This window comes from Sphaerodactylus townsendi, linkage group LG08 (genome assembly GCF_021028975.2).
Source record: "Sphaerodactylus townsendi isolate TG3544 linkage group LG08, MPM_Stown_v2.3, whole genome shotgun sequence".
NCBI lineage: Eukaryota > Metazoa > Chordata > Lepidosauria > Squamata > Sphaerodactylidae > Sphaerodactylus > Sphaerodactylus townsendi.
The window spans coordinates 48509598-48533124 of record NC_059432.1 but is presented as its reverse complement, the minus strand read 5'-3'; the positions used below and the strand labels follow the sequence as shown (position 1 = coordinate 48533124).

General features: G+C 41.4%; 2 protein-coding genes across 10 annotated transcripts in view; both read right to left on the bottom strand.

Annotated features, from left to right (window-relative positions):
- Positions 1-7141, bottom strand: part of ATE1 (arginyltransferase 1) — an 80792-nt gene extending 73651 nt beyond the window's left edge. Inside the window, exons 1-4 of one of the 9 annotated variants that reach the window (XM_048505318.1) lie at positions 6805-7141; positions 3219-3282; positions 1606-1668; positions 466-569 (exon numbers count right to left, since the gene is read on the bottom strand). In XM_048505318.1, the coding sequence (XP_048361275.1) occupies positions 466-569; positions 1606-1668; positions 3219-3282; positions 6805-6889 (316 nt within the window). In that variant the 5' untranslated portion in view covers positions 6890-7141. Of the gene's footprint in view, positions 1-465; positions 570-1605; positions 1669-3218; positions 3283-4629; positions 4873-6804 lie in introns of those variants that run through there. The other 8 variants (XM_048505324.1, XM_048505325.1, XM_048505316.1 and 5 more) reach the window with 8 other exon arrangements.
- A 4657-nt stretch (positions 7142-11798) lies between these two features.
- On the bottom strand, positions 11799-23088 carry NSMCE4A (NSE4 homolog A, SMC5-SMC6 complex component). Its single transcript, XM_048506511.1, has 10 exons — positions 22777-23088; positions 21919-21999; positions 20824-20954; positions 19457-19608; positions 17032-17128; positions 16634-16724; positions 16067-16161; positions 13365-13413; positions 13127-13215; positions 11799-12095 (listed from the first exon to the last, which is right to left on the bottom strand). The coding sequence occupies exons 1-10, from the start codon at positions 23003-23005 to the stop codon at positions 12039-12041; spliced, it is 1071 nt and encodes a 356-aa protein (XP_048362468.1). The 5' UTR covers positions 23006-23088; the 3' UTR covers positions 11799-12038.
- Between the last annotated feature and the right edge of the window lie 439 nt (positions 23089-23527).

Genomic DNA, 23527 nt, shown 5'->3' with positions numbered 1-23527 from the left:
TTTAGCAAACCAGTAGGCCTAGATGGCACAAAAGATACAGGCCAGTGCTCTACATCCTATTTTCTGCATACTTCTACTTCACATACAGTGAATCATACAGTAGAAACAAGAACATTCTTGCTCCCTACAAGGTAAGTCAGGGCCACACTGACTAATAAGGAAACCCACAGATAGAGCAAAACTTTTCACAAGTTATTATTTTTCCAAGAGACTATACTATGAACCAGAATTGTTGTTAACTGATGTTTTAATTGGAATTTTATTGTGATTGTGTTTTATTGATTTGTACACTGCCCAGAGCCATCTCAGGGATGGGGCGGTACATTAAATTTGAATAATAAATTCAGCATTCAAATGTGAACAAAGGTAGTTATTACCCTCTATCATTTACACACTACTAACCTCTCCTTGGAAAATACACACTGTAAAGCAAAAAACTTATTCATTTTCAAAGGATCTTTTTACCTTCACTATTTAATTTAGAAGTCTCCCCTTTTGTTAGGTATCTCAGCATCTTCTTTAAAACTTTCTTATGTGATTTAGAAGGCTGGAAATGCAAACTCCGGCATCTTAACGAACAAGCAGAAATAATTCACAATTAACAGAGTACATGAAGCATGAAACTGATTTGCAGTGTATTATCATATTCACTCAAAAGGCAAACATTTTAAACCCTTTTTGGCTGTTAAAAATGGGGGGGGGGGTCATTTTCCACTTGGGTATACAAATCAGCTGAGTGAAAGAGGTGATTCACTGAATACACAGGGAGACCTTTGGAAGAAGCATCGGGAACAGCTGGGGTGAATTTGCACCTCTACTGACCCATGTTTACAGTTCAGAATGGTTCTCCACACTACCTTTTCCTTCTTCCACTGTGCTTCAGGCTGTAGCTGCTTAGTGGTTTGCCTTCCTCACCCCTCAGTCCCTACACAAAGTCCATGGTTTTTAAAGCAGTTAGGCATATTAGAAGTAGCCCATGAGGGAAGGGCAGCATATAAATTTACATAACTATGTATCTTGTGGGGAAAATGTAATTTCTTAGTCTATGGAAAGCAGGTATGAACAGTTAAATCCTTCTAACTTCATTGATTTCAATGAATTTGAAAGGACACAATTCTGTTTAGGACTGTGCTTCCAGCTAGGCAATTTATCCGAGCCTTTGCCTAGTGGTTCAACCTTTTTGCGGGGGGAGGGTGAGAGAATCAGGGGTGGGGGGGAGTCATTTTTTTAAAAATGTAAAACAGTATAAGCAAATATTACTTGTGAATTGCTTACAATTTAAATGAGTACAAAAAATAAAGGTTTAAAGATTGGTTTAAAGACTTTGGATGAGGTTGCCCAAAGTTTGATTCGCTTACATGGAATTAAGCTGCACTGACTTCAGTAGCATATTCAGTTCTGAATGGAATTTTTCCTTACAAAGCCCCTTGAAGAATGGCATATGCAGAGGGTCCCCATTCTTTCAAACTGCTGGATAATCTCTGTTAGTTATCCTAACAACTGCACAATGTTAAATAGGCTGAAATATAGTGGCGTAATCAGCCTCCCCACTCCCGGTAATATTCATGGCAGAGTAAATGTTTGATATATAAAATACAATCTTACCTTATTGTATATTGAGGACAACATGTCTGATTCATAATGGGTTTGTAAACATATTTTCCACTCCTGAAAGAGTATGTTTAAAACACATTTTACAAATTCTTAAAATAGTATTGTTCTGAACACATACATTAATTGTTAACTCTAGCTAATCAATTCAAATGTTCTATCAGCTACATGAAATATTCCTTAATTGGCAGTCGTACACGATCATGTACCAGGCTTTTGAAACTGCCATAAAGACATCTACATAGAAATTCCACAACCTTTAGTAGAATTTTCACTTATTTAGAATTGTAGCCGGAAACCTCAGTCTTAAATGTAGTAGGGTTGGTACAAAGGTTGCTTCCAAATAAATATTTGTTCAGTTCCTGATACTTAGCACTGGCAGTTCTATACTAAGTGTAAGTCCTGTTATGTTATAGTTTTAACTTTAACCACTTTACAATAAACCACTGTGATAAAATATTTCAACAAACAACATATTATTTTTTCCCCATTAATGAATGTGAACACCTCCAGAGAGTATACAGGAGAAGGAAAAGAACAGAAAATGGCTTCAAGCTTATTTATTTAGTGCTGTGGTCAAAGGTGAACTTGAGTCCATAAAATGGGAATTAAATCATTTAAAAGTCCCTGCAAGTCCCTAAATGGTTAAATTAAACATGTATGTATAAAATGTCATCAAGTCGCAGATGATTTATAGCAACCCCATATGGTTTTCAAGACAAGAGATTAACCAGAGGTGGTTTCCCATTGTCTTTCTCTGTGAAGTCTTCCTTGGTAGTCTTCCATCCAACTACCAAGCCAGCTTAGCTTCTGAGTTCAGGCTCTGGCATACCAGATGAAACATTATGCTCAGTCTAAAAGACTGAGAACAAGCCACAGAATCATGCACTTCCTCGCCTTGCAATCCATCCCTAAAGCAAAATTCCCTCTCCCACTTTTACTCTAATTAAGGGCTGAAATTAATACAGAAAGAAACTGTGCTTGAGCCAAACCATGTTTTTCCACTGGAGCTTGAAACTTAATGGTAGATGAATAGCCTGTGTTTCAATGAAAGTATCTTGTCATACATATACAACTCAGATTTTTATCAGCTTTCTGGGACATGGTGAATCATGCTTGAATTGCCGGAGTATAAAAACTAATTTATCTTAAATTTCAAACTGTGATTCAAGCACTCAGTGGCAGAGCATACCTACAGCATTTCAAGGTTCAGTCCCAGAAAAAAAAGTAAAGATCTCTAAGACCTCTGGAAGTTATTGCTTGCAAGAGTAAATAAGACATATCTACATGAGTCAACAGATTCAGGGTAAAGCAGGTTCTTAGAGTCTAAAGGTACAAATGTGGCAGTAGGTTTCACTATTTCATAGGTTTCACTATCACACTCTTCATCTCCTTTGGTGGCAAGAAATGAGAAATAACAGATGAATGTGGAGAAATGGGGAATACATTTTATTTTTAACTCCACTATAGAACAGAAGGACTACACTTATGAAAAAAATGAAAGTCAGTTATGAGATTCAGCAAAATACTATGACAACTGAATATTGAAATTTAAATACTGAATCAAATTAAGCTAGAACAGTTCAGAAGACTCTTCCTTGATTCACCTTCGCCATCCTCTGTCTATAAGATCTTGATAATCTTGAACAGTCATTGAATGTGCCCACATGCCTGGAACAAACGAAATACAAGTCAGTGAAATAGATCTCCCTTTCAAATAACAAAATAATAGTAAAAGCAGTTTCTATGGAAAGCTATTACTGTAAAAGACACCAGCATTTCTTTGAGACAAACATTTAGGAACTGCCATTGAAAACATATTAAAACTCATTTTTTTCATTGCCAAACAATGAAACCAGACCCTCAATACATTTCTCAACATTTATCCTATATATTTTCCCTACACAGAACACATGGGCAGAACCTAAACAACAACTAGGTCCACTGTTTGCTCCATTGTCCATTAGGCCTACACCACTAACAGGCAATTGTAGACTCTAGACTAAATGGGGAACCCCAGACAGCCAAGCTGCAGCCTGCTCTTTGGAATCTTTCTGCTGATCTTGCAAGACTCATCAGTAGACCTGCCCTAAAATTTTCCCCAGCTAGGCTATCCAACTTGCCTAGATGACTAGTCAGTCCTTATTGAACTGCCAACAATACCATTCATTTGCTCAGTCTTTTACTATTAATTTCTTTCCTAATCCTCCAGTTTCCCAGACTTCTCTATGCTTGCCTCTATTAGTGAAATTACATTAGCTGCCCAGTAACAGTATGGGAGCTTTCTGATTCAGTTAACTAAACAAGTCAAAAAAGCTTGCGAGGGGGAGAGGGATCTTGGGAGAAAAGTGGCAGGATTATATCTTGAAACAAGTTTTTTGTAAAACAGCTCTCCAGTTTTAAATCTGATATGTTCAGAATAAAAATCTGATATGTCAGAGTTAGATGCTCTGGGTGAGTTTCAAGATCACTAGCTCTGGGTTGTGAAATACCTGGAGATTTGGGGGGAGGGGGTGGAGTGTGAGGAGGGTAGGATTTGAGGAGGGGAAGGACTTCAGTGGGGTATAATGCCATAGAGTCCACCACCCAAAGCAGCTGTGATCTGATGTTGTCTGGAGACACCATTGGAAGATGGAAACTCCAGTGGTCTTCACTACATCTTCTCATTAAAACACAAGGCACTCTAGCAGAGGCAAGTTGCAGTGAACGACTTGCATCAGACTAACCAACTACATCCCCAAAAAGTTTAGCCAATTTCAGTTGTCTACAAGAATTTACATCCAGGTACTAAACTCCCCAAACATGCTGAATGTGCACAAGACCTACACCCAATCTGGAAACCTGTTATGCATAGGGGCACGCTTGGTCCAGACCATCTGCGTTCATAAAAAGCCATACATAGGCACGCCGGATGCAAACCAAATATTACGAGCAAGAAAGCAACTAATGAGTCCCGGGGCCAAATCTGACCCTCCCCCCACCCTCCAATACATCCGCCCAATAACAACCACCCAAAACCTCCTCCCTCAACCCTATCGCGATCCCCACCGTAGGAGAAGTTGCCCGTATCGTCCTTGCAGTAGCCACAGCGGTACCCGTCTTCTCCTCCGAAATATTCCACGATGCTGGGGGAGCTGCCCCCCATCGCCGCCATTTTTGCCGGCTTCTTATAGCACCCTGCCGGCAGCCCCGAGAGACCCTTCAGGGGCTCCAGGAAGCAGCGACAGCAGCTGCCGCCGCCATTTTAGCAGAGGGCGGAAGTCTGGATGGCGTAAAGAAAGAGCAGATTTCCCAGTGCTAGTTCGTAATCTACAAACTGCGGGCTTTTTCTAGTTTTCCCTTTGCGGGAAGAAGGCGGAAGACAAATACGGGAGTCAATATTAACGTTCACACATAAGTTCGCATTGTAGAGGGGATAAAAACCACAGTCATTAAATAAGGCTCCCCCAATCGACAGGGATAGCTGGTTGTGTTGGCGGGCTGCAGGAAACGTCGATTACGATTTAAGCTTCGTTTTAATAGAAGTTAATTGCAAAACGCGTGGCAAAAACGCCACTGATGGCAACATGTCAGAAGTAGATTCTGCACAGCATGTTTACAACGAGTTGCAATCGTTAAAAATGAACTCGCTTTCCCTTGGAAAAATAATTCATTTAATAACTATTGCAACTCGTTATAAACATGCTGGGTGGAAGCCACTAGGCCCCTTCCACACATGCAGAATAATGCACTTTCAATCCACTTTCTCAACTGTTTGCAAGTAAATTTTGTTATTCTGCACAATAAAATCTAGCTGAAAAGTGCATTAAAAGTGGGTTGAAAGTGTATTATTCAGAGTTGCCACCAAATCTGCAGGATTTGTTTGGTTTCAGCGCTTTGAAAGCATCCTATCGTCTACCTTCCCTTCCATGTTATTTAGTCCAAGGTTTAACAATTAATAATTGGGGGATGGATTTGCATTTACCAAAATCAACAGAAAGGTTGTAGCACCTCATAGGTTAACAGCATTTTATTCCAGCGTAACTTTTCTTTTGGTGGTCTAGAGCCCCCTACACCAGATGCCAATACTGCCAACTTGCGTGCCCACTATGCGTTGGTTGGCCAAATCGTATGCGAAACCTCCCGTTTTAACAGTGTGCACAAAGATGTCAAACATATATAATGTGCCGTGAACTGTAGATGAACACTGACTTTGCAATGTTTTTATAATTCTTGGAAACAGCATTTACGGTTGGGAAAGTATAATATAACTGATTTAAATACTGAAGATATTTTCTGAATCCCCTTTCATTTTTATCATCTCGAACATCTCAGTGAGATCAAGTAGACTGAGAGTTATGACTGACCACAAATTCATCCAGCCTTGTTCGCATGGCAGATTAGGCATTTAAACCTGGGTTTTCCAATCCTAGTCGATGCTAGGTACCAAACGGTTGCGTTAAAAACTCGTCCGGTTTGCAATTATCCTTTGGAGTGAGAAAATAGGGAACGCCAGACCTAGCATTTTCCCCTAGGAACTGTGCAAGATGCTTTGAATTTTTTTTCTACCTAACCAATAGCCCACCTATCTTATTCTTGAATTTTACAACCCTGGAACTCTATTCCAACAGCCAACGAGGAAGAGACTCATCAAATGAACAAAATAACTTTTTCCAGGCAAAAGAGATCCATGCGAAAGCACGCAAAAAGAGAGACCAACTCGCAACATGTTTCCCACCCCACAACTTCTAGGAACATTTGAAGTAATATTATTGCTGCCATTCAGCTCAGTATTCTAACAGAAACCGGAAACGAAGGCCACATGAGACGCTTCTTCCTCTATAGACAAAACACCACAGAGCCGGGTAAGAAGCACCAACTCCGCCATCTTTACTGAGGTAACCTCACATCAAGGCTTCTACGGTAGCATTCCTCCCAAAGGACGAGGCGACGACAGCGCCACCATCTTAAGGCAGAGTCAGTGTGCGCCTCACGGGAAAGCAAGAGGGCAATTTCCGTCATCTTTAATGAGGGCGTCTGAAGGAGGGGCACACGGATTAGACAGCCTGACAGCAGAGTTATACACTGGGCAGGTGGCTTGGCCGCTACTCAGTAATGATGCGCATTCAGAAGGCTCGCTCCTCACGCTGTTGCGGGACACGAGGATTTGCTACCGTGACGAATCAAGTTATTCCACTTTCCCCCTTCACTTACCATTGGATCCTTTCCCCTGGTGAGAGTTACAGTAGCCGCATCGGTAGCCCGTCCTCTTGCCTTTATATTCCACGATAGAGTACATGGTGCCCGGCTGCCCTCCCGTTGCGCCAGGCTGCGTTGTGGCCGGTTATTAGGCACAGCTGCCGCGCACGAGACAACCCGCCGAGCGGCAGTGGCACTTTTCCGTTGCAGCCGCCGCCGCAGCCTCTCTTTTGCGCCCGGGTAAGTTGGTAACGGCCTCTCGCCCGCTGGACATCTGCGAGTGCAACAGCGCGGGTTTCAAGCACGTGCCCAGACTGAGCGAATAGTTGCACAGGGGCAACTACGACAGCTTACTAAATACAATCCGCAATCCCACGCGTTATGCTGGCATCACCACCGTCAGCCCGGCGAGAAAGCTCTTCCCTGCTATTAACAAGATTGCTCCTCGTGGACCTCTCTCACCTTTATTTTTTTTAGTAACATTTTGTTAATTTTCTCAAATACAATTCACAAACATAAAAAGGAAATATAAAAAGGAAAAGGAGAAAAAATATAGCAACCCATAAGTTATATACATTCTAATACATTGGATTTTAAAATTATAACACTAATATTCTGTAATTTAAACATTCTATAATTTAACATTTGTCACCTTCTAACCTTTTGTTCCAAAGCAGCAACAAGCATATAATAATCAGTTCTTAAATCCTAATCATTCACAAATTAATAATTTTGCTCTTTTTAATCTTACATAGGCGATTCAGCTGCAAAAAAAAAAATACAGTTCCCATTTCTCATCAAGCTTTGGTTTTGATCATCTTTTTACAACATTTGTTAGTTTGGCCATTGTAGCATATTCTGATTTTGTCTTCCCAGAGTTCTGCGTTTAGATCTCTTTCAGTTTTCCAACAGGATGTATTCTTGCAGCTGTTAACAAGTGCCAACGTGGTTCATTAAGCTTTGGAGGACCCCTCCCACCTTTCGATAGAAAGCCAGCGCCATGGTTTACTGCGGAGCTAAGTGACTGAAAGATCACCAAGAGGACATCTGGAAAGATGCTGGCAGAAAACTTGCACTGAACCCAACAGCATATACTGCAGAGCCAATTGGGGGAAAAAAACGTATGGAGCTGTGGTGATAGTGGCAAGGCAACTATTCTCTGCAATCATTGCAATTGGCTAGCTCTTGACCCTCCCAGTTGTGCAAGGTGTCTCATCTACTGGAGCAAACATAGTGTAGTGGTTAATAATGGACTTTAATCTGGATTTGATTCTCTACTCCATATGAAGTGGGCTGGATGACTTGGGCCAGTCACAGTTCTCTCAGAACTCTTTCAGCCCAAACAGAGGCAAGCAACTGCAAGCCATCTCTAACATCTCTTGCCTTGAAAAACCTATGGAGTTCCCGCATCACAGCAGTGACTTGGCAGTGCACGTATACATCTATCACCTGCTGAGCCTTAAGTCTAAACCTTTTATTTTCTCAGGAACTGACAATTAGCTGTAACATTTCTGAGGTTTTTTGCTGATAAAATAATGCAAATATGGTCTGATCTGAATGCTGCAGGTAAAATAGGGCTGGCTGACAACATGCCAAAATAGGCCACTTGGTCTGATTATGGACCATTCTGACCCAGTAGATCCCTTGAAGGAACTTGTGCATCCCACTTTTATAGGGCTAAGTTAAGAGCCTCGGGGTTACACAGGATCCAGCATTTCTGCTGGATAAGCAAGTTAACATAACGGAAGAAAAAAATTCCAACAGTCTAATGTACTAGATGCCCCTTACCTTGACTCAACCAATCTGGATCCATGCCACAGTAACATCAAGACTAGACTACTACCGGTATAAAGTGCTATATTAAAGACTCCCCTCAAGTCCAATCTGGAGATTGCAGTTAGTTCAAAATGCTGCAGCTAGATGATTGAGAGTTAGGCAGATCATATTTATCACTGCCATTCTGAATCATCAATTAACAGGCTCAACTATCATTTACAGAGCCCTTCATGGTCTCCCTCCCTGTGTTCTACCAGAACAACTTCACACATCCCAACAGAGTTTTGTTTTGTTTTTTTGCAGCTAACATACCGGTAATTACTTGAGGGCTTTTTGTTCAGGTAAGAAGATCTGAACTGTCAAAAAGTTGTATTGGTGCAAGGATAGGGATAATGGCCTGCACTACTGTATTGCTACTTATGACTGAAGAATGCTGCAGATTAGATAATTTCTACACGATAATGTATTATGTTCAAAAGCATGTTTATTTCAACTCTGAGATTTCTGTTTTCAGATTTCTGTAGTCTAAACCCTGTTGTATTGTTAATTGGATGCTGCATCTTGTTGATTGTATTGACTTACACTACGTAATCTACCTCGAGTCTCAATGACAAAGGCCAACAACCAAGAATAATTAAGAAAACTCTTTCAAGGTCATGTTAAACATAGAAAGAAAAACTGTTTAACTTAAAAAATTGTTAGCAAATGCTACCTACAATAGGATTTTCTTAAGGGCAATGGAATCAAAGGTATCATAGGTCAGTTATCTAAACATGATGGATAAGCAAGTTAAGGAAACATTTTACCCATGATCCACATTGGGAAACCAGGGGAAGCAAGTAATTTCCCACCCATCCACCCTCCAGTAGATTTACTAAACAGGGCAATACTCTCTGGTAAATTGCTGCTTTGTAAAATCTCAGTACTTCCCCTTAATTTTCACATGAAATTAAAGCTGTATACTACATGACCATCAAAGGATATTTGCAAGGCATTATCAAGTTATCTCATTTACTTTGTAAGCAATTAGATCAGTCAAAAGGTACTGAATTTGTTTTAAAAATCACCTTGCTGAAAGGCACAAGGGGGGGGGGGCTTACAGCAGTTTGCTGGTCTCTTTTTCTCTATTCTCATACCCTGTGAGGTAGGTTAGCCCAAAAATGTGTGACTTGTCGAAAGTCACATCAAACTTCCATAGCAGTCTCCTAGATCGTAGTCTGACCTGCTAACCTCTATACCAAGTACTAATTACATCAAGAATTGTTTTTGTTTCATTCGTATCTGGAGTAGGCAACATTTCTGTCTCAACTGCAGAAAGTTTACTTGCATTGCAAAATTAGTGAAGAAAATTATGGTGGCAAATTGAGCACCACTTTCAGTACCTCAGAGACTTACCTCAGATCCAATCTGTTGCCTGCATGGGTATTGGAAGTACTTACCAGAGATGCAACACATCCATGGCCTTTTCAGCTACAGCTAGCGCAAGCAGCTCAACAAGGTCCATGGAGCCTTTTCTTGGGCAGAGTTAGTCTGACATCCCAAGCAAAATTGTCTAGTGTGCCATTATTCAGTTCATGTTCTGGTGGTAGTCTACGTTCCCTAAATATTCTCATTTTATGATGTTATTGTGAATAAATGGTTTCCCCCACCCATTTCTTCTCCTCTACAAACAGGTATCATAGATTTGAAGGACTTAAAAATTCCAGAGGGCCATCAGGAAGAGCTATCTGACTTGTGGGGGGGGGGGGGGGGGGAGATATCTTAACCCAGACTGACCCTGAGAGAGCGGTGGGGCCTGGGAACTGGTAAAACTGCTGGGAACAGAGGGGCGCAGTCTCTTTCTGCTGGGCCACTGAAGGGAGCGGACATCTTGTCTGGGCTCTGGAGAAAGCAGCCATTTTTGGACCATGTGCTCGCCCAGGGAGCTGACCCAGTCTTCCAGGTAATGGGAACTCTGTGAGAATTGTAACCTTCTAAGCTCAAGAGCCTACCCTACTTTAACAACTGCTAGAGTATGTACAGAGATAGGGATAGAGGAATTGTGTTCATATCTCATTTGTTTTGGAAACCCTGCTATGTGATTGTCCATTTAAAAAGATCGATATGGTGGAGCATACGTTTTTCAGGTGTCCTTTGCTGGAACAGCCTCATAAAGATATGTTGGGTCCAATATTAAAGAGATTTGCTGGTAATAATAATATGTATTAAGAAGGTTACGCCAGGGAACAGACCCTAATATTACATCATCAGTTGCAAGATTTTGTGTTTACTTATGTAAATTTAAGAATTTTGAAGAATAATGAAAAATAGAGTGAAGTGACTTTCTAAATAGGTACTGAGAAACACCATTACAAGTTTTGGTCATCTTGGCTGCTGAAATATGCAGAAGTATTATTTTCATTGTTATATTAGCTAAGAAGGTTCTAAGCTGGTTTATTTTAAATTGTATTGTAAATGCTTTGGTCAAAGACCGTAAATAAATCTTACTTGTTTTGGAAACCCTTGCTCGATCTGGTGCAATGCTAAAACCTACTTATAACCATTTTATTTTTAATAAATACTTTTGAATCTTAGGGAACAGTTCTCTGTACCACAGCCCTTTGCCATTGTGGATGCATTATCAGAATAGGAGGGCACCAGGAGGAAGGCTGGCAGTTGGCAAGCAGCTACTCCTACAGGGCATCCAATCTGCCCTGTGGAACCCAGGAGAAGGGAACCAGGGGAAACAGAGGCTAGGCCTGAGAGTTAGAAAGGAAGCTGGGGAGCCCTGATCCTCCGCAGCAGGCAGTTCCTCAAACAGTCAGGTGGTGGCAGCGGTTTACCCAGAAAGAAAGAAAGCCCTTTCCTGGAAAAGGTTGCAACCCCTGGTAGAGGCTTGGGGTGGAATAGGGCCTGCTAGGCAAAGCAAGCCTGTTCCACCACAGTTATTAAATTAATTTTTTAATGTTATTAAATCTTGCACATAAGAATTTACATTACACTGGCTTTTCAGATAATTCATATAATCTTCAAGCTACCATTTCTCCCATTTTGTCTCACACTTCATAGACTTCTATTGCCTGGAGCTCAGAAGATGATGTTCAGATAACAAAAACGGACTTCTGATTCACCTAAGAAATAAGAATTCTTCCACTGATTTCAACGTTGTTTTAATTAATAAAAATTGTTAACAGAGCCTTTCTAAACTGAAAAGATGTATAATAGGATGAAACATCAAAAACATAAGACCCATACACAATAATACAAATATAACTTTAATTTCTAAATAACTGTTATAGTACATAGTCTAGTACATAAATAAGCCACAAATAGAACTAGGAAAAAATTATACCAAAGAACATTACATTTTGTTAAAAAATTGTGTGTGGGGCGGAAGGGGACACTAACATATTCTCTGAGAAAGTACTGTGCTTCTTCAATGAGAAGGTGCCATGGGAAACAACTTCAACAGGACTGTTCAGAATTGTTGCATCTCACTGTGTTGCTGGTGGAATCATGGGCTGTGAGATTTCAAAAGTCTCCACAATGTTCTGATGAGAAAAAAAAAGGATTGGATTCTGATGTTAATCGAATTTAAAATTCATGCCGACAATAAACAAAGAGAATCAAGTATTGTATCTTTCTTACAGCATCAGCTATCTGCTTTTTAAACATAGATTTTTTGGGGGGCCATCAGTTCATTTATTCATCAGAATGTTACTGAGGGTAAGGGGAATAAAATGCAAACGGTGAAGCTTATGCCAATTTTATTCAGTAAGATATGGAATTATGTAACTATTAACGCTTTAGTGCACAAGCTTAAAAGTGAAAGGAGCAGAATTAAGAAAAAATAGAAATAAATCTCAAATTTTATTATAAGCAGGACAGGAAATTGCCTATTTTATAAAGACCTTCACTTCTGCTTTTAATCACATGTATGTCAGAATCTCTATTTAACATAGCTGATGTCCTTTTAACAATAATTTATAAACATTTTAAAACCTTGAAATGAAACAATAATGTTCAAATAAGCATCTGAGAGTGGACTATGGTTCACAAAACTAATGATAAAATAAAATTCCTACTTATTTTCTTTAGTCATGGGATAAAAAATTCCTATGAGGACAGAAAATACTATACCAATATATGAAGCTGCTTTACACTCACACTACTGCTCATCAAGGTCAGCCACCTTAGCAAGTTAAATAAACTATTGTTATTAGAATTATTTAGTCAGACTGCAAGCAGGATCTCAGGTAGAGCTCTAGGGTCACATCTACCATGTTATCCTTTTAGCTGGAGATGCTGGAGATAGAATCTTGGACCTTTGGCATGCCAAGCAAATGCTCTACCACTAAGTCACAGTCTATTCCCCCGCGAAAAACAGAGTTGCATCAAAAAGATGTTCCAGGTTATGGAATATTAAGTTATACTAACCAATACATCAACAAGAAAGCCTCCTTGCTGCTGAGAAGTCCCAATAGATTTGGGCTAAATAGACTTGCACCACCCAAAAGGAAGTGTAACGCACCTGGGAACACTTTCATTACTTTATGGGAAAGGAAGAACAATTTCACATTACCTGCCACTCTTGATAGCTCATTGATATGACTGCTTGTTTTCGTGCTTGGGCATCTTCATTGTTGTCCCCTTCCTCTGGATATAAAGGTTCTATCAACACATCACATTTTAAGAAAACTTGTTACCTTTTCAAGAACAGGAAAGTTAATATTTAAGACAGATACTTGCATAAGTATATTGTAAGTTTCATGAGGTCTTATGGCAATGAAGTACTTTCTAAAAGAATTCTTAAAAATTACCTATTATGGGAAGCTTGTCCTGATCCAGCTTGATTCTTGCAAGACCATCCTAGAATAAACACATCCCAGTTTATCATTAAACCAGAAAAAGCTCCCAAATATACATAATTGATGTACAAGAATCTGAAATTTGGCAGGGATTAAATGGAATAAGACAATGTTTCCATTTCAGATTCCCAGCCCCTGAGATTATTTTTTTAACCAGGAGAACAGAATCACAACACATTCCCTACTGTTCCAAGTATTAATTTCTAAGCCCACTCCATCATTGACGAGACAGAACTAGACAGCTGATTTAGGTTTATACATGAAAGATTAGAGAACCAATATTGTGTCTTCCCCCCCTCACCCGCTCCCGCCACTCCCAAATATGATCAATTCAAGTTAAAATGAAACCAGAGAGTCCTAAATTTGCACTGGGAACTCTGATTAGAGACTGGTTTTCAAAGCATGTTTTGAAAACAGCCAGTTTAGATATTAGTTTATTTCCTCCTGGAATGGTTTTCAGGGCAAGAGACATTCAAGGTAAGAAATATTCAGAGGTGGTTTGCCACTGGCTGGTCCATGTCACAGCCCTAGTATTCCTTGAAGGTCTCTCATCCAAATACTTGCCAAGGTCAACACTGCTGAACCTCTGATGAGATCAGGCTAGAAGAGGATGAGATAACTTTGATGAGAAGGTAAGGTCCAGATAAACTTGAGTCTGCTTTGTAATCCTGGTTTCAATTTTAAAATGATTTCCTGGCTGATTAAATCGTGCCGGGAGGAGCTACGACCCCATCTGTTGAAGATCATCAATGACTCCCTTGAGCAAGGAGTCTTTCCAGATGGGTTGAAGGAGGCGGTGGTCCGCCCGCTCTTGAAAAGACCATCCTTAGATCCTGGAGATCTGGCCAATTACCGCCCCGTCTCGAATCTTTCGTTTCTGGGGAAGGTAATTGAGAGAGTGGTGTTGGAGCAGCTTCAGGGCTTTCTGGATGACACATCGGCCTTCGATCCCTTCCAGTCCGGCTTCCGCGGTTGGGCATGGGACGGAGACGGTTCTCCTCGCTGTCACAGATACGCTCCGTATGCAGCTAGACCGAGGTGGATCGGCGCTGCTGGTGTTGTTAGATCTCACCGCAGCGTTTGATATGGTCGATCACGACCTTTTGACCCACCGCCTGGCCGCTTCCGGGGTTCGGGGCACTGTCCTTCAGTGGATTGCCTCGTTCCTCCGGGGGCGTAGTCAGCAAGTGTGGTGTGGAGACAAAGCTTCCCGGAGGTGCCCGCTTCATTGCGGTGTGCCTCAGGGGGCATTGCTGTCCCCACTGTTATTTAACATCTCTATGCGACCACTTGCTCAGCTGGTACGGAGCTTTGGGCTGATCTGCCATCAGTACGCTGATGACACTCAGCTCATTCTGTTGATGGAGGGGGGAGCTGCCGCTGCCCCTGCAGCTCTACAGCAATGTTTGGAGGCGGTCGCTGGTTGGTTACAACAGAGCAGGTTAAAACTTAATCCATCGAAGACGGAGATCCTTTGGCTTGGTCGTGGGGGGAGATTGGGGATTTCCAGCCGCCGGTGTGGGAGGGGCCATATTGGCACCGACCTCCGCTCGCAGCCTGGGGGTCCACCTGGATTCGTCTCTTTCAATGGAGACCCAGGCGGCCCATATACCCCTGGTTGCGTTTTTCCATCTTCGACCGGCCCGTCGGCTGGCCCCCTTTCTCCAACACTGACCTAGCCACTGTGATCCATGCAACGGTCACCTCCAGACTGGACTATTGTAACTCGCTCTACGCGGGCCTTCCCTTCGCCTGATCCGAAAACTGAAATTGGTCCAACATGCGGCGGCCCGGTTGCTCACAGGGGGTGCCTTTCGTGAACACATCTCCCCTGTGTTGCGCCGCGCATTGGTTACCTATCGTAATTCAATCATGTTCAAGGTGTGGGTGTTGACCTTTAAGGCCTTACGCGGCCCGGGACCCTCGTACCTTCGGGACCGCATTACCCCATATGTCCCGGCTCGTCCTCTGCGATCAGCAGAGGCGAATCTACTGGAGATCCCTGGCCCCTTGATGACGCGGCTGGCCTCCACACGGGCCAGGGCCTTCACAGCCCTGGCACCGGCCTGGTGGAACACATTACCACCAGCTATTCGGGCCCTGCGGGACCTTGGAGAGTTCCGCAGGGCCTGTAAAACCGAATTATTCCACCGGGCCTTTGGAGAGTCCAGCCGATAATGCCCCGCCCCCCCTGCTAGTAGGGTCCCCTAACATCATTGGGACCCCTCCTCATTTTTGGAAGAGGGTGGTATATGGGTCTCGCGGGCCCTATTGTAGAATGTACCTGTTTTAAGATTTTTATGTTTTTTGTATGATTTTATGTTGTTCACCGCCCTGAGCCCTCCGGGGATAGGGCGGTATAGCAAGTTTAATAAATAATAATAATAATAATAAAAAAAAATATGCATCAGGCCAAAATGTTAAATGTTGATTAGTGATAACGCATAGGTTCTGGGCTCCAAAACTGTGGCTTTACGCATGGAATCAATATTTACATTTAGGAAGAAAATTAGCAAACTAGGAATTGTCAAGATTATATAAAGTAAGTATTGCACTTCCCGACAACTTTGCTTCAGAGAAAGTTAAAGTTAGCAATCAGAAGTGAGTGCACTTTCCTTTTTAAATGACAAACACTGCAAACCATTCATGCTTACCCTTATTAAGAAGGATACATGAAACATATTTTCTACAGTACGAGGAAAAGAATCTGGGTCAGTCACAAACTCAAGGAAGGATATTGGAACATCAGCTACAAAAATAAGAACATGAGATGTGAGAATATAGTGCTATTATTTACCACCCTTTTGTTCTTTCTTTACCATGCAGCAACACACCTTAATTGGCTGCAAGGGACAAAGCTACAAGTAGAGCTCTCATTGCAATCCCAGGGTGATGATACAGCTGAGTGACAGTTTGCATAATACATAATTTAAAAGAAGAGCATTGAGTATCACCAAAACCAGCTGGAGTCAAAGCAACCTGAGCAGAAAGAAGTTCAAGCAGTTTGCTTCTCTCTACTTTGTGGATACTGAGAAGCAGGCTGGAGTTAAATGCAGCACACCCCATGGCCACTGCTGGACTGTGTGGCCATTTCAGATTAATTCTGTTCCATCACTCTGCAAAGGGGAAAGAAACAACTCCGCCCTAACTAGCTTTAAGATAGGCACAGGCGATGCTCCAATCTAATTTTTGCATTAGCAGTGTTTTACTTGCATACTTACGATCTTCTCTAAAAAAGGTCTGCAGATATCCTAAGATCCTCTCTACTTCTTTTTCTGTAGCTTCCTGATGAGATTCTTCCATCTTTTTCAGCTGAAAATACAATCCAATTAAGCCATCATTCATACAACTACGTTATACTGTAGAGGAACACTGCTCAGTGACATGGGCCATAATGAACTTTGATTAGAATTAAACAGGCTGCACTCCAGTATATTCAGCATCAGTCCCACCCTCCGATGACATCATGATGTCTTGACCAAGGAGATTACCTCAGCCCAGAAGCATCCACTCCTCTCAAGACAGGCCAAGGTACTGCAGACACCGTAAAAGACATGGCATCCAAGTTGGTTTCAGAATTACAATTTAACGTATTATTCCAGCCAACCACCCATAATACCTGTGCAGGCATTGCCCTTTTTTCTGGCCCTGTCTTCTTCTGTTGTCTTTCAATCCGTGGCCTTTGAACAGGAGGATCAGCAGTGAAAGCACCCAGCCTAAACCAAGAAAGACAACGATACTCCCATGACGAACAATTTAAAGCTCAAATTATTTCGAGACCCAACATAAAATTAACATTTATTATTCTTTCAAGGAGACCCAGGAACATTCCAGACCCTTGATCACATGCACTTCAAAACTAAGAAAACATTTAACTTCTATCAGGCCCATAGCCACAGGGAGCAAACAGGAACAATGCTCCACCGATATAATCAGGGTTCCCCTTTGGGCTTCCTGCCTGGGAAAACAAAAAAGTACTGAACACATAATTATCTATGGGAAGCCAAGAAATCTGTGAAAAAAACAAGAATGAATAATACAGCCAGACAGACACCCTCTTTGCTCAATCAGACCTCGTCAAGGCATGGCATGAGTGGCTTTAAAGTCTTCTTCTTCATCATCCGTTTAGTTGTGTCCAACTCTTGAATACGCTATAAACCAGTCCCCTCCATGCTTCCCTGTTTGCTACAACTTCTTTCAATTGGTTGATGTTCATGCCCATGTCCCTCTTAATGGTTTCCAACCAACGAGTCATTGGCCTACCCCATTTCCGTTTACCACTGACCATTCCAAGAAGCATCTCTTTTTCAAGTGAATTTGCCCTCATCACCTGTCCGAAGTAGGTCAGCTTCTGTCTAGTCATCTTGCCCCCCAGGGACAACTCTGGGTTAATACGCTCTAGGACAGTTTTGTTGGTGACTCTAGCTGTCCATGGGATTCGTAAAAGTCTTCTCCAACACCACAGCTCAAAGGCATCCACTTTTCTTCTACCTGCTTTTGACAGTGTCCATGTTTCATCATGTCATGATGGGGAACACGCTGGCTGTTACCAGTCTTTGTTTGGTGGTGATTGAGACTTTGCACTTCCATAGTTGGTCCATACTCAACATGGCTGTGCGCTCAAGGGCTAAGCGTTGCCTGAGCTCTGCTGTTGAGCCGCCATTAAGATGGATGAGGGATCCAAGGAAAATGAAGCTGTCAACCACTTCTATTTCTATGTTGATTTTAATAAGGAATTCTTTTTTGGCAGTGGTCATGAACTTGGTCTTTTTGATGTTTAGGTGAAGACCCATCTTTTTGCTTTCTTCTTCTAGTTTCAGTACCAGTTTCTTCAGATCCTTCTCACTCTCAGCCAGTAGGGTTGTGTCATTTGCATACCTCGGGTTGCTGATGGTTCTTCAGCTGATTTTCACCCCAATATTTAAGTCTAGATTCCTCATGATCACTTCTGCATAGAGGCTGAACAGAAAAGGAGAGAGGATGCATCCTTGTCTGGTACCTTTTTGATCTTGAACCAGTCTGTGTCCCCATACCTGGTTCGCACAGTGGCTTCTTGGTTGTCATGGAGTGATTTGATCAATTTGATTAGGTGTATAGGCACTCCTACCTCTCTCAATGCTTCCCAGAGCTTGTTGTGCTTAATACAATCAAAAGCCTTGGTGTAAAAGATTCTTCTTTTAAATCCACCTTAAAGGGAGAATCTGGGGTCCCCAGATAAAACAACATTAAAAGTGATGCTGTTTTGGGGTGGATTCTCCCCCACCCCGAAACAGCATCACTTTAAATGTTTAAACTGGGGACCTCACATTCTCCTTTTAAGTCAATGCCAAAGCAGGTAGATTTAAAAGGAGAATCTGGGGAAATTTGGGGGGTGCCTGCGTCAGGGGTGCAATTGTTAAGCAAGCACACCAAAATTTCAAGGTATTTTTAGGAGACTCTGCTGATGATACCACCCAGGTTTGGTGAAGTTTGGTTTAGGAGGTCCAAAGTTATGGACCCTCAAAGATGTAGCCCCCATCTCCTATTAGCTCCCATTGGAAACAATGGGGGATGGGGGCACCCCTTTTGGGAGTCCATAACTTTGGACTCCCTGAACCAAACCTAACCTAACTTGGGTGGTATCATCAGGAGGGTCTCCTGAAAAATCCCTGAAATTTTGGTGCTGCTAGTTTAAAAACTGCGCCCCCTGCTGGCCAAAAACTGAAAAACACTAAAAATTACAAAAAACACACAAACCTGAAATTTTTGTGCCTTCCACTGGGGGACGTCCGGGGACATAGGGTATCCCATGTCCTCTAGGTAAATAAGCCACTGGTTTTTGCTAAACACCAGGTTAAGATGAAATAAAACATTCTGAGGATATTTTGGGGAAAAACTGTGTCGAGTTCTTCCCCAAAACTCTTCTTTTAACATCCTCAAGATGGTTTTTTTTGTGCTGTACAGAAATGGCCAGTGTCACCCAGCTTTAAGGTATAAAATGTCTCCTGCTGTAGTTTGAAGATATGCTATTTTGTCAATATTTGAAAAAAAAACCTCACACTTACATGAAGTGGAAAGCAGGTGCTCTTCTAAAGTACTTTTTTGCTTCTTCACCAAGTATATGCCAAGCATTGCTAGGCAAAAATCCACTGGCAAGCCGCTCATTGTCACTATCATTTTCATCTACTTCTAGACGATTGAAGCCCATAAATGATAACTGTAGAGGAAATATATTGGTATCAATGTCCATCTGTCACCATGAAATGGAAGTCTACTCAGCTTCCTGATGGTGTTTTCCATACTCCACCAAACAGAACTAAGGACAGATACAAACAAATGAAACTTAATTTTAATGCATCATTTTATGCTCTATTTCAAGAGAAACTCAGGGTCAGTCCCTTGAAAGAATTTTGCATTTAGTTACTTAAATTTCCAGCACTGTTGCAGCTTTTGTATGCTGTTATCTTACCCTACACACTTTAAAACATACATATTATCCAGAATTAGGTATCTAATCAGCACAAAGGTTTTTCTTTCTTTTTTGGATTAATTAGCACAAGAATTATACCTTTCTATGCCTCATATTAAAGTACCTATTTTATTTTCCTCTTCTGAACCAGGCAGTGGTACCAGACAACCAATGGTGTAACACCACTGCAAAAGTCACAGGGCAGTCTGCTTACCCTGCAATAGGAAAACATGTCTGATGCACTGACATAATTTCTATATATTACACAAACAGTTATCTTATTCTTATATACATCAAGTCACTAGTGTTCCTCACATTTGTAGGGCAGCCTAATTAGTTGACATAGGCAGTCAGATTCTACACAAGTGCAGCTACAAGGGAATTAATGTTTCACTAGGCACTGAATGAAGGATTTCTAAGAAGAACGACCTTTCACTTAAAGTCAGAAACAGTTTCCAGCTTTTGTAGCTGAAAGGTAAGCTTGAAACATGCTGCCACTATTTGGTGATCATGTACAGTTATTGCTCATTTGAAATTTTAGTACATTTCAGTGCCCAGCATACTTACTGGCCTTACTCATAACTAACCCAAGAAGAACATAAAACATATGCAATGTCTATACAAAAGTGCTAGATTCGACTTTTTGCAATTCAGAACATCGATGTGGGGGGAGGGGGGAAGTGTATACTGCCCAATGTAACATTTTAGGCTAATGGGCATAAGGATTTTTTTAAAGCAGGCTATTAACACTGTTGACTTAATTTTGTAACAATAAAGTTGTTCTGATTTACTTTTAAGCATTTGTAATGAATAGTTCCAAGCTTAAGAAAGATGGTAGAATAAGAATTCTGCTACGCTATAAGATGCCAAAGAGGAAGAGTGATTTATACAACAAATTCCTGCTGAAGTACTCTTAAGCACGACAATCTTATTTTAGCAAATAACTAATTCCTGCAAACTTACTAGATCTTCAGCAAAAGCAGATGGATCAAACACTGTCATGTCTGATTGCAACTGGCTTGCTTTTTCCTTTCCTAGGTTTGATGCCAAAACTAGGAACTGAGCATCCAAAGCAGCCTCCCTGGCCCGGGACACTTAAGAAAGAAGAATATTTTGTTACTATCAAAGGCTAATTAAAAGTCACGCATGTTATTACTACGGTTTCTTAGAGTGCTTGAAAGTACTCAAGAGTTCATGTCCTGAAGCAGAAGCTCCAAACATTAAATGAAGTCTATTAGAACAGTAAATTCCACTTTCTTGTGTGATCATCCAATACAGCTTTCTCTTTCATAAGTTTCTCAGAAAATCGTATTTCTGGCTACTTTTGTGCAGTTATGCAAAGAGAATAAATCAGATGATTTACCATACCAGTAGCAAATAACTAGTGTGCAAATACCCATAATGTTAACATTAATTATACCTTTAAATTAATGTAAGTGCTCTGGATTAAAAGAGGTACATTGTGTATATCCCTGGTGAAACTTTCTATATCTGCCCTCTCTGCAAAATGAAATATTCAGAAAATGCTTGCCTAATTAGTAAGACAGGGATAAACCTTACTGGCATCTTCATCACCGCTCTGTCCATTGTTAGCTGGTGACGATTTATTTCTCTCTAGTCAATCTAGTGCAGTGGATAATGGCTATATTTAATTAAATCATAATGATTTAGGAACTGGAAAGAGACTGTGTGGTTGCATATGTGCCAGAACCGATGTAGTGACAAATGGTGTACAATTATCCTGGTTAGGCATTTAGACTAGAATAGGGACCACTTCAACTTCCTGGAAGAAAGGCATAAAGATGTGATAAAGAGATACAAAGATTTGAGGGCAACAAAGGGCATTTCAGGTGCATAAAATAACAGGCTTTCTGATATCCGTGAAATAGTTTGAAAATTACAAAATTACTTATAACTGGGCCAGGTTTAATATATTAGATAGCTAGGTTCATATATCCATGTGTGATACAATATAATCTTTCTGCATTTTTATTCAAAACACACTTTTAGTAAATAAAGACAATAATAATGCAAACATTTGGCCAGCTACCACATTACCTCCAGAAAACAGTCTGTTAGCTTCTTCCAGAGTTTCTGTCAGTTTATCATTTCTGGTACTCAGCATTTTCTCACGATTCTCTACAATTAGAAAATATATCCATTGCAGAAAAAAAAAGCAGCACAGTAAGATGGATTCCAAAAATAGATGTGACAGACATTCCATGGAGATGTCCCAGTCACAGAACCCCATTGACTGACAGAGAGTTTAAACAGAATTCTGAAAATGTTAGTTTCTGGAGAGTTCTGACTGTTAAGAACTGACAGTTGACCGAGCTTGAAAACAACAGTGTGAGCTGTAAGTTGTCTGGTAGAGAATTCTTCTCTGGAGTAAAAAGGAACACATTTTGGGATTTTGGATCAGAACAGAAGCCATAACAGGATCAAGGGAAAATAAGTATAAGATTATGGCTCTTGTGAAAAAAGCGATTCTGGATCAGACTGAGAGAGAAACTAGGAAAATTTGTTAAAAGAACCACTGTCTAAAAAGAAGGAAGTTCAAGTTTAAGACAGTATAATAGATACTTAAGTTTAAGAAACAAACCAGTAACTGCCAAGAAAAGCTATTCTCAGTAGAAAATAAACACTAGATGAGAACCACCTTGATACGTTTAGAAGTACAATATATAATTTGAACATAACCACCTCATGCTCCTCAGTGCTGTTATTCTGTTGCAACAGACATTCCTGTTATGAAGATTTGCTAGCCAAACTTTTAAATCTCACAGAGGCCAATAAAACTACTTATAAACTGCATTTCAAAAAGCCTCATCACTTCCCTGCAGAGTTTTAACGTCCTTTCTCCATGCTTCCAGGTAAGCACCGTCAACTCATCCTGCATCCGAGGGAGACACTCACGCTGCACAATGTTGATCAGCGTCCGATATTCCTGCCGGATCAGCCGCCGGGTGCTCTCGTCTCCGCCGTCCCCATCGCCTTGCTCCGCCGCCTCTTTCGGTTCTTCTTCGCCGTTTAGGTCGCCGTCACTATCCCCGGACGAAGACTGTCGAGACCAGCCGCGGGACCCACCGGTGGAGGACGAGCGAGGCTGAGACCGCCGACTTGAGGTGCCGCTAGCCTCAGCCATCCTCCGCCGGTTAAATCTCTGCCGGAAGAGCTCTTCCGCCCCGCTGCGCCGAACCACATGTAGAAAAGGGACATGCGCCGAGGATACGAAACCAACAGCAGCACTTATCGCGATTGTTGGAGTAAATACGGACGGCTCCGCGGCAGGCCCAAACCAAAACGCGAAGTTTGACACTTGCGTAAGTAGTTATTTTTCTCCGCCTCCCGGGAGACGAGGGAATGACGTCACCGTCTGTTCCTTGTAACTTAGAGGTCATTTTCTGGAGGGAAGTACTTTTTAAAAAAACATCATCGCCAATGTTTAGTGTAGAAAGATAATATGTGAGGCTCTTGTTGTTGGGTAAATCACACGCGCGCGCGCACACACGCCGTCTTTTGGGTAACTTACACGCGCGCGCGCCCGATAAAAAACGCTGGCCGAAAAACAAGAAAAGTTGAAGTAACTGCACAGGGATCTCTTTTTTTTTTGTGTAATTGCATAAAATACTTCCTTCGTTTTCCTCTAGGCTCTTTTATTGCATAA